The 12220-nt window shown below is 41.6% G+C and overlaps 1 protein-coding gene across 1 annotated transcript in view; it reads right to left on the bottom strand.

The window, feature by feature from the left end:
• LOC134445451 (iron-sulfur cluster co-chaperone protein HscB-like) overlaps window positions 1–12220 on the bottom strand; it is a 17854-nt gene extending 5634 nt beyond the window's left edge. The window contains exons 1-2 of the mRNA XM_063194530.1: window positions 12172–12220; window positions 7242–7338 (exon numbers count right to left, since the gene is read on the bottom strand). Coding sequence (XP_063050600.1) covers window positions 7242–7331 — 90 coding nt within the window. The 5' untranslated portion in view covers window positions 7332–7338; window positions 12172–12220. The remainder of the gene's footprint in view (window positions 1–7241; window positions 7339–12171) is intronic.

Here is a 12220-nt window from a genome sequence, read left to right as displayed (position 1 = left end):
GTGTGTGTGTGTGAACAGGCGTTTGTCTTTTTGTGCCTGTGTCTGTGCGTGTGCCTCGATATGTGTGTGTCTCTCTCTATCAGTGTGTGTGTGTGTGTGTGTGTGTGTGTGTATCAGTGCTTGAGTGTGTATCAGTGATTGTGTGTGTGTGTGTGTGTGTGTGTGTGTGTGTGTGTGTGTGTGTGTGTGTGTGTGTGTGTGCGCGCGCGCGCGCGCGTGTGTGTGTGCGTACTATCTTTCATGTAGGATGTGTGTGTAGTATTTTTTTTTAATCTCCACTTTCTGTCCTTTTTCTCAAAACACTGACTGACTGGCTTCCGATCCTGACTCTCGCCAGATGAATGTAGTTCCGCCAAGCTCCACATGGTGTCCCACTGAGCTCTGCACATCCATCTGGGATGTAAGCCTACTGGAGGTGCTTCAAGGTAGCAAAAAAAACTAAAGATGCACAGGATCCAAGATCCGGTTCCGGATCCGGCAGGATAATAGGGTTTTTCACCGGATCCAGATCTGGCAGGATCTTAAGCAGTGGATCCGGTATCCGGCAGTTACCTAAAAATCAGGATCTGGTGCATCGCTAGCTTGTGTTTTTCATTCAGTGTTTCACAACCCCAATTGCTGCATGGAGTGAAAGAACTTTGGAAGTGGCCAGTGCAGGCAGTGTGGCAGTAAGCCATTGAGTCTAAAAAATTGTTTGAGCCAACGTAATAGAAAGGGCCCACATGTGCGAGTAGGCTATGTGTTTCAACCCTTTCATAGGATCCGGTATCCGGTTCCGGATCCGGCAGTATCTTAAGTAGAGGTGCTCCGATCACCATTTTTTGGCCCGATCACCGATACCGATCACCAAAAATCTTTATCTGCCGATCACCGATCATTGCCGATCACAGAAATTATTTCCTATTTTTTTAATAGCCTATTAATTATCCTTATTGAATACCATTTCTGCCAATAAACCAATCAATCTTAATTTGCACATGTCACTTTCACAATGTAGGCCTATTATTAGGCTATTATTATTATTATTATTATTATTATTAGGCTATTATTATTATTATTATTATTATCTTTCAGCTCTTTCAGACTAGTGTTGGTAATATAGCCAAGTAAGTCTACAGTATTAATCAATTTATAAGTTATTGCATATATTTACTAAACTCATATGAATTAAGTTCATTATGTCTAACTGTTTAACTTAAACACTTAGTGGTTTCTTTTGCCTTAAGACATGTAAAAGTTTTTATCTTTTACCTGACATGTTTCGACGGTGTTACTTCCGTCTTCATCAGAGGGTCACTGTGATGTTGATGAGTGACGTGCTTTAAAAACAGCTGATGTTGTTGTGGAGGTGTGACCTCCCTGTCAATAATGACAGGTTGGTCACACCTCCTGCTGTTAGAGTTGTCCTCTTAGGATGGTGGTCCAGGTGTGTGAGAGCATGTATGCCCCCTCATCCCTGTTCATGGTACTTGGGCTACGCTTTCTGATCTCCATAGACTCCTTAATCCAGCGGTGGTATCTGTTGTTCTCTTGCTGTATGACTTTTGCCTTGTCCCAGTCCATGATATGATTTTCCCTCCTACAGTGGTCAGTTATGGCTGATTTGAGGTTCTCCTGTGTGGCTCGCTCCTTTATTGCTCTTGTATGTCTTTGTTCTGTTTCCTTTTCACATTCTTTTTTATGCTCATTTTTTCTTGTGTTGAATGTCCTCCCTGTCTCCCCAATATATGACTTGTTGCATGACCGGCACGGAATCTCATATATGACATTGCATTTGTTATGTTGGTCTATTTTGTCCTTGGGGTGTACTAGCAGCTGTCGTAGTTTGGTGTGTGGCTTTACTGGCGTTTGTATCTTGTGTTTCTTCATGGCTCGCTGTATGCGTTCGGTGATCCCTTTGATGTAGGGCAGGATCACCATTCCTTTGTTTTCCGGTTTTTGTGTGGACTGCTTTTTCTTTTTCTTCCCTTGTGTTTCCTCCTTCGTTTTTACCTGTAGGGCGCCTTTTTAAGGAGTCTATGGAGATCAGAAAGCGTAGCCCAAGTACCATGAACAGGGATGAGGGGGCATACATGCTCTCACACACCTGGACCACCATCCTAAGAGGACAACTCTAACAGCAGGAGGTGTGACCAACCTGTCATTATTGACAGGGAGGTCACACCTCCACAACAACATCAGCTGTTTTTAAAGCACGTCACTCATCAACATCACAGTGACCCTCTGATGAAGACGGAAGTAACACCGTCGAAACATGTCAGGTAAAAGATAAAAACTTTTACATGTCTTAAGGCAAAAGAAACCACTAAGTGTTTAAAATATTTACTAAACTATTTAAGATTGAATTGAAACTGAAACATTACATCAATTTATAAGTCATTGCATATAATTACTAAACTATTTTGAATTGAAGCTCAGACACCTGGATCTCAGTCTCTCAGTTTCTCTACGAGAAAAAAACCCTGTCGCTTTAAATGAGCAGCCTCGTGAGGAGAGCCCCTCCCCTCTCTGTCACTCACTGTCCACAGCTGCAGTGCTCCGCGACTCTGAGCTCCGAGAGTCTGAGCTCTCTCCCTCTCCCCTCACCTGTCGCCGTTTGGCGTTTCAGCGACTATCAAACTAATCGACTGACTGTCAATTACAACTTTGAAAACAATAACATTGGCATGCTTGTGCGGACAACGTGAACTTGTCGCGTGCTGACCGAGGCAACTACACAGGTTATAACGCAAAATGGCTAACTGGCGAGAAGTAGTCTATCGCAAATTACATTGTGACTGAAAAACTTGAGATTCTACATAGACCTACACAAAACAAGAAAAAAACTTCCCTTGAAAGAACAGGCAACACGCACAACACAGCGTGTCTGCGAGGAAAGCTTTGTAACACTGTCATAGATTGTAGAATTCCCTGCACAGACTCATTGAGTTTCACACCGTCCACTCTCCCTCTATCTGTTTGGTGTTGCAGCGACTACAAACTAATGACTTGGCTGGCTGTCCATAAGGCTACAACTTTAAAAACAATACCGTTGATGATTGTTTTGGAAACGTTTAGTTCTTGCGTGCTGACAGGCTGTAACTCAAAATAGCGAACATGGCGAGACTGACACGTCATTCGCAAATTACAAGCGTCATGTAAACGGCGCATGGATCGGAAAATCAGATCATTGTTGATGCAGATATGATTATAAATGGTGAAAATGAAGGAGGGAATTCCAAAAGGTTAAAGACAAGTAAAGATGCCTTATTTTGGTGCAGCAGCTGTGCAGAGCCAGCACCTAGGCTACATGCAGGCAGCGCCAGGTGTAAAGGCAAAATGGTTGCGTGAGGAATTTAATATCTCTGGATCGGTTTTTTGATCGGCATGTTTTTCCGATCACCGATCAGGCTATTTTTGGCCATTATCGGCCGATCATGATCGGCTGCCGAGCAATCGGAGCACCTCTAATCTTAAGCAGTGGATCCGGTATCCGGCAGGATCCTAAAAATCAGGTGCATTTCTAAAAAAACACCCAACAACAACAAAGGGCCAATCAGTATTGCCGCACACACATTTTCATTGATGTGGCATAGTGGAGAAGTGTCTTTCAAACAATGGTGGCGCGCCTCGTTTACAACTGTCTGTCAACCACAAATGACAAGTGTAAAGAGAACGGGATTCGGAGGCGTTTACTGGTGGCAAGGATATTTTTGTTCTTCTACAGACCATGGGGATAAGGCCTCATCTTCTGAAAATCATTTCCAATGCAGCCTTAACTACAGTAGGTGTATGTGTGAAGCAGGGAAGAACCACACTCACCAAGTGAGAATCAGGGAACTGGTCTTTCTGTCTTGAGTACTCATTGCGATCCGCTTGTTCATAGCTGTTTGGGCCAAATTTAAAGCTTCATGAGCGCAGGATTGACACCACCAGAGATTCTGCCAATGTAATAGGTTGCTATGGGCACCTAACATGACCAGGTTCCGGTCTGCCTAAAGGGGCGTGTCATAATACTCCTAGCACTGAATAGAACAGTCCTTAGGTCTGCTTAGGTCTGCCTAAAGGGGGATTTTCCCCCCTCCCCCTTGCAATAATAGAACCCGGAAAGAATGGGTCAATGGAACCTCTCTCTCTCTACACTCTCTGACACCACTGCATACATAGCTTTATCGATAAGTTTCAATGGCAATGCATCATCATCAGTAACGGATCACTTTTAATATTCTGAGATAGTCCTTCTCCGATATAACATCATATGCCGTGGGCGCAGGTGACCTGGGTTCAATTCCTGCCTGTGTCATTTGCTAGTCCTTCACCGACTCTCTCTCCCCACTCGTCCCTGTCCCGGCCTCTCACACTGTCATATCATTAATAAAGGCACAAAAGCCATACAAATATTTTTTTTAAAAGACAGCCAGTGCAAGAACAAGCAGAGAATGGTAGTAATTCCCAGACTCCGAGTTCTGGTGTGATATTCTTTTCTATACAGCACTCTATTTCTATACACTACAGCATTTCCATAGATTTGACAGGATTGCTCTGGAACAGCCTGATGACAGGAGGCTACTCCAGCGACGATAGCGATAATTGGGCACGGTGACGCCTCTCGCCACGGCAATTTTGTGCTGTTGGTGGTGAGACTTATGTCGAGAATATCTCGGGACAAGAATTTGTGGGAATACTACGTGGTGGGTAGCAGGTGGGGAAAAAATACTGCAAAAATGAGGCCTGGGAAAACCGCTCGCAGGCACAGAGCATTTTCAGCTGTCAGGCCTGTCAACTTTCAAAGGGGAATCAATAACCTCCAGTGGTTGCTGCTACAGCTTCTGCTGTCAAGACTTCCTTACTGCCAGAGAGCAATGGTTACCCCGAGAACATTCCCGTAACCAGGGAAGGACTGGGGAAGAAATAGGGCCCGGGCACTTTTGGCTTAAAGGGGCCCCTCATAATTAGCAGCGCAAAACTGAGTCACTGATGGATATTTTCAGAAATGTGACAAGTTTTTTTTTTTTTTTACCTTTCTGATAATAGTGCTAGTGGGTAGTGGGTGCCCATGAGAGTGCTAGGCCCACGGGGAAATACCCGTTATGCCAGATGGCCAGTCAAGCCCTGCCCGTAACCATCGAGCCAACTGATTTATTGGGCCTAAGCTCACCTCTCTTCTCCCACCGCTCCTGAACGCGACTAATTAACGGACAGCCAGTGGTATTCATTAATACAATCATCAGTATGCAGCAGCAGTGGAAATGCTTTGGTGGCAATCGAGCCTCCTCGCTCTCTCTCCTCCAACAGACCTGGTCTGGGCCCAAAACACGACTCGGGCATTTTTTGACATAGACGAGGCCTTGACACAGCCCCATCTACAATATAATTGCTGGATCTAAAATGGTGCACTTGTGCACTTCAGTGTTCATGTTTCTAGTGCATATGGCGTATTAATTACACACCAAATCACAGTGCCCGAGGTGCACAAGTGCACCATCTGAGAAACAGCATATGATTGGTGTAGTCTATTGCTTATATTAAATATGGAATCTAAATTTTAGGATGGTCCCTAAGGGGGAAAAAACTGAAATAACAACAACAACAAAACAACAGGACCCCGTTTTTCAACAGTGTCGTGGCTAAATAAGTTAGCAACTTACTTAGTTGCAATGCAATTTCCCATAGGAAACGTACTAACTTAACTTACTTAACTAGTTAGCAACGACACTATCGAGAAACAGGGTCCATTATCGGTCCCTCAAATCTGGTGGCCCATCGGGAAAATGCCCTGTATACCAGATTACCAGTCCAGCCCTGCTCCTCCATCTGGCTGCAGTGTGCCATTTAACAGCACTGACAAATGGAAAAGTAGACATTGATTAGTGAAGGCGTGGGCTGAGCCTACAGACAGATCAAATATTTAAAGTCAGCTCAGACACATGGAATAGAATAGTAAAGGATATATGGCTTCTAATGCTATAGTAAGTAGCCTGTTAGACCACGTTCACAGAGAGGACAGTCTCATCTGGTGTACTATATTGTTTCAAAGAGAGATAATGGCAATTCCAACTTCTAGGGCAGGGGTAGGAAACCTTTTTTCATTTGAGGGGCCACTTCAAATTCTATAAAGCTCTCCAAGGGCCGTACTACAAGTATGAACACAAACCAGGATTTCCCTATATTGAAGGTAACCACCTTTACAACAGACCCCACCTTCACTGGATTGCCTGAACATATAACTTCATTTTATTGCAAATGTAATTTCTGAGATTTCTTTACAAAACATGTCATACTGTATTTCATGTGAAACTGCATGACATTAAAATGATATCGTGGACCGGATAAAACGGCCTCAAGTCATCAGCCCTCGAGACATAGGTTCCACACCCCTGTTCGAGGGTAATCCAAGAGGAAAACCAATGTTGCTTTATTACAATCACCTGGTTTCATGGCCCTATGTTTCAATAAAACTTAACTAAAATGCAATATTAATTGATATCTGAACTGGCTGATATTGTAAGGGTGTAGACAGCACTAAAGCTGTGAAGAGGCTTTGAAACAAATATCTAACCAATGGTTTCATATCCAAGTTGCATTTTTCTAATACTACAGTTTGTACATTTCATATCACTACATAAAAAACTGGTGCAACAGTATGTGTAGGCAAGGAAGATTAAGGTTATTGTGGGTGGGTGTGTTCTGGCTGATGTTGTCAGAACAGTTGCTCGAGTGTTGCTTTGATACAAACAACTTGGTTTCACATCTACTTTACATTTTTGTGGGAAAGGGATTAGTGCACACTGCAAAAAAAGATTTGCCCACTGCTTGCAAAATATGTTATTGTAAAGAGCAACATTTTGCACTGCAACATTGCTCTCTACAATACATTTTATATTTTGCAACCAGAATGCCAATCTTTTGCCTTTTCACCTCAAATATGCTTCTTTGATTTGGCACCTGCCCACCTGCTGAAGTTGCTGTCTTGGATATGTGCGCCCTCCACCACTATCAAGTAACATTTGTGTGCAAGTGAGTAAGGTTACCAACTGTCTGGAGGAAAAATACGAGACATCATTGTCGCAGGGGTCTGGGGGTCCTCCCCCGGAAAATGTTGTATTTCTCAGATGCAATTTCCTGCATTTTAACCAAATTGTATACCGTTTCAGCTCAATATGGAACCATACTTTTATTTCTAAATGTGTGACGTTTACGTATTTCAAGGGACGGTTGGCAACCCTAGCTATAAGTACAAGTCTAAAGAGTATTGAGCTCACCGGTGTCTTCTGGCTGAAGTTTTCGGAGAATAAAGAGCGCTGTAGTTGTAGATACGTCTTCTGGAGCCGCTGGGTGTCCAAGGAAAACATCTGGTCACTTTAGAGGATGAGAGAGAAGGAAATTGAACATCTGTGTGTACACAGTATTACATGTATTGGATAAAAAAAAGGAATTTTAATGATCCTTATATTATATTAAATTAAATTATATTATATTATATTATATTATATTATATTATATTATATTAATTATATTATATTAATTATATTGTATTAATGCCCCCCCCCCCCCCCCCCCCCCCCCCCCCCCCCCCCCCAACCCACCCACACACACACCTGTCGGTTTCTCTGCTGCTGCCTAGCACGTCCATATAAGTACATATTGCAATGCATGTCAAACCACATGATAAGAATAGGATAGTTTGCATTAGTTTCATTTTGCAGTAATCCAATAAGAGAACATGCAGTTCTTTTTAAGAGAACCTGTTTTCATTTAAACATTTAGGTCTATAATCTCATGTTTTTCTTGTTTGAGAACATGCTGATGATGGTGTATTGTGTATTACATCATCTGAGCTATTTGATCCAGCACAAAAAATAAATTACTTCTCTGCTGAACATCCCCGAGAAGAATTGCTTTAATTTACTTCACATGGGAAAGTTTTAATATTCATTGCAAATATGTGCTCTATAATCATTTTACATTTTAATATACACGTAACGTAACTTCTGGTAATTTTCCTTGGCTGTGATATAACATATAATGTGGACTCATTTCATGGGGTGAACCAGGAGCAGCTTTTGGCAGAGTAATCCAATGCATTAGTTTCGATAGTCGGTTCAAATCAGCGCTTCATCTATACGCAATCCATGATGACATGTTACAACTTCCATGCTAAATAGCCAAATGCAAACAAGTACAGTGTAATGGCCATGTCTTTACGGTGCATACACACCGCAAGCATGGACGTCCACTTAACGTCCACTGAATGTGTCCGGTATCCTGTCGGTACAGGATAGAATACATGTAAAAATATCATGCCTTGCACACAGGAGCGCGGTGTAAGCACAGCTCCTTGAAAATAGAACTCGAGTCTATTTTCTTGCGCGGACGTCTGCGTTCAATGAGCGGCTTCCATTGAAAATGTATGGCTGCTGCCCGCGGATAGAACGTGGACACTGACTGTGCAGTGAGAAAGGCAGCCCGCGAACCTCCCGGACTCGCAATGCTCCCGGACACGTTAAGTGAATGTGCATATCTTGGTGTGTATGTACCGTTAGCCGGCAATTGTAATTGTGAAACATACTCCCAGACACATGTGTAGCAGAGTGGGCTTTAAGCTGTTGTTAACCAAGAAAACATATTGAAGTTGTTGTTAACCAAGAAAACGTTTATTAATTTTGATGTAATTCCAACTATGCCAGTTCCGGAGGACACCTAAGATAACCCATTAGTAATCAAAGGCACAACGGTTTGTTTGCAATAGGCAGTGGATGTGGATCACCATACGGAAATATATTTATCACATCTGACACTCTTTTGTACACATGGCTGTTGGATAGGGCCAGGAAAAGGTGGCACACTGTCCCATGTTATCACCCCACTACTAAAATAAAAATACAGCAAATGCACATGAATAGGAGGTAAAAAGAAAACACTGCAAACGAAATACACTGCACGCAGGCTGGGATAAGAGCACGGGTGGGCGCAGCCATGAAAACCTGTCTCCCTGTGGAGGGCCAGAGTGAAAGACTCAGGTGCTTCTTTTAATGTTAATGAACGTTTTTTTTTTTTTTTTTAATAAGTTTATATTGGTAACTTGTTCATGTAGAGGGGATCGCAGGCGATCCCATGCGCTACTAAATATAAATATATTTTGACTCTACAGTGAATGCATGTGCTCATGTGTTGTCCTGTCCATTTTTGTATTGTATGTATATTATATTTGTATTGAACTGTTTGGTCCTGGGGAATGAAGATAGCCTATCTCAAGAGGCTAGTCATTGTAAAAATATATAAAAGACAATTTAAGATTTAGCCATAATGTAGCCTGAAATCTACCTATGCTTTTACTTTGAAAAGTGAAGTTTGTGATGTCATGGCAATGACAACGGCAAATTCTGTTTTAGCAAGTCAAGGAGATGTTGACAGGGACTATTGGTATACACTCGCCTCCAAAAGAGTTGTCGCCTATCCATCTGTTTGGAATAACAGCTAATAACCTGACTTTCAATTAATCACTTGGCTTCAAAAGTCACTCATATGAAAGCTACAACCCTCCCGAATGAAAATGTATGTACAAAAATAAATTTCATGCACCAACGAAAGATTGACCCTTTATTGAACACAGACAGGCAGATTTTGACAAGACAAAAGTTTTGTCGCCTATCGAACATAATGTGAAAATGAGCAGATAAGTCACTTCAAAACACTTCAAATACGCAGATTGGGTGTCATACTTAATCACTGAATCACTCTCACCTCTCCAGAAAATCAACTTTAGCCTTAGGTGTATGTTTAGGGTCATTGTAATCATGGAAAGAAACACAATGAAAATCAATGGAGTTCAATGAGAGATGGTGACATATTCGCTATTCGTAGAGCAATACATGTTTAACTTCATGATTTAATCAATGTTAAAAGCCCTCAAACACCTGCAGCATGCATGCAGCTCCTCATAAGAGCTGTATCTGTACCATGCTTCACTTTATGCACCATTTCTCTTTTTTCATATTCTTCATCTCCAACACCATATAGTTTTGATGCTATCAGTTCTAAAATGGTTGATCTTGGGAACTTGACTTCAGAGTATGAGTCCCATTAGCCTTCATTTTTGTCAGAATTAGGCTTGACATACTCTTGGTTGGGTTTTTTGAGACAGGACAGTGGGAGAGACTTCTTTGGTGTTAAAGGTGAAGAATTTGGAATAAATACATGGTGCCTAAAGTCAAACATGGGAGGGATACAGCTCTTATGTGGAGCTGCATGCATGCTGCTGGTGTGTGAGGGCTTTTATCATTGATTACATCATGAAGTTAAAAATGTATTGCTCTACGAATAGCGAATATGTCACCACCTCTCATTGAACTCCATTGATTTTCATTGTGTTGCTTTCCAGGATTACAATGACCCTAAACATACACCTAAGGCCAAAGTTGATTTTCTGGAGAGGTGTGAGTGAATCAGTGATTAAGTATGACACCCGATCTGCGTATTTGAAGTGGTTTGAAGTGACTTATCTGCTCATTTTCACATTATGTTCGATAGGCGACACAACTTTTGTCTTGTCAAAATCTGCCCTGTCTGTGTTCATTAAAGGGTCAATCTTTCGTTGGTGCATGAAATTTAATTTTGTTCATTCATTTTCATTCGAGAGGGTTGTAGCGTTCATATGAGTGACTTCTGAAGCCAAGTGATTAATTGAATGTCAGTTTATTAGCTGTTATTCCAAACAGATTGGTAGGCGACAACTCTTTTGGAGGCGAGTGTACTCTGTGAGCTGTGATGTTGACATTGGTGAGCGACTCCACAGTTAATACTGTCATTGTGAAATGATTTCAAATAAAGTTTCTGTATCAAACAGTGTCTGTGAGAGTTATGGGGCCACTGTTATTTTGCTGTCTTTACAAGTTTATTAATGACTACGGCACTCTCATTTATTAGGGTGAGACAACAATCATAAGACACTTTATTCTACCTCCTCGTGGTCAAGGTATATTCCTGGGGTGAAATTCCTCTGTGGCATAGTCTGTTCATGTATATCAAAATTAGTAATCATTATCTTTGGTAATAAACATTTAATCTCCACTCTGCTACAACACCATAAGTGAATGTTTGGTAATATTTTTGGGACTGCAATGTGGCTCCGAAGTATTTCTAATGGAATATGCGTATTTGTCTATTCACAGAAGGAGTGCTATTTCTCTCTTTTTCTGCAGTCATATACTAGGTCTAAACGTTTTCCTCTGATGATTATAGAAAGTCTTAACATAGACATGAATATGGGTGCGTTTCCCAGAAGGACTTAACTAGTACTTAAGCCTACGGACGCAAGTCCACATGTAACACCATACGTAAGTTCCGTCATTATCGGGAAACAAAGCCATGTTCAATCTTTCTTCATTTTTGTCCCACAAAATTCCATGTGGCAATATGAAGTGTATACAGAAATAATTGTGTTCTCTTTCAGTACATGAAAGAAGAAAGTCAGTAAGATACAGTCATGAGATCAGTGCAACCTTCTCAGGATGTCACTCTCTCTGGGTTCTTTCGATTCCTATCAGCAGAGACACGCATTTCCCAGGATTCAGTGCAGTCATCGTGTTGGATAACATCCAACTGTTTTAATATGTCTCTGATGTGTTTGAAGTTCATCTACAGACAATTGAACTGAAAACACACCAATGAACCTGTTAAATATGATACTTTGTTTGTGCCGCCATGTCAAGGTACAGTAAGCATGTACTGTTTTGAATGAGCAAGACCTGAGATCTGTAAGTGCTATAATCCAAAAATAGCAAATTTCCAACACCTGTCAAAAGATCCCTCTTCAACATCTGGCAACTGTCGGCAGGATTTGATTGGCAGGTCAGAATCAGATATGACAATAAAACATATGTAGGACAGGTTATCCGGGTGGTGGGTGAAGAAGTGGAAGTGAGCTGCATGCAACAACTAGGTAAAAAGAATGTCTTCACCTGGTCCCGGTGATGCTCTGCTCTCATGACAACAGTGCCATGACAACATGATGACAGCTATGATAACACTGATGACAATGATGGTACAAGTATTTGACTACAGAATGTAAATAAACTTTCTAGTACTGAGTAAACTGGCTTCATATCTATGAGCTCTACGTATCTTAAATTGTGGAGTTGGGTAGGGTATGCGCTCCAGATACGGTATGTGAGTTTACCTGGTGATGTTGACCTTTCTGCAAAGGTTTCTGCAAATGCTTTGCAACATGTATGCTGCTCAG

This window comes from Engraulis encrasicolus, chromosome 3 (assembly GCF_034702125.1).
Source record: "Engraulis encrasicolus isolate BLACKSEA-1 chromosome 3, IST_EnEncr_1.0, whole genome shotgun sequence".
NCBI classification, from domain to species: Eukaryota; Metazoa; Chordata; class Actinopteri; order Clupeiformes; family Engraulidae; genus Engraulis; species Engraulis encrasicolus.
The sequence above is the reverse complement of the archived record's forward strand: the minus strand, read 5'-3'. Positions and strand labels throughout refer to the sequence as shown.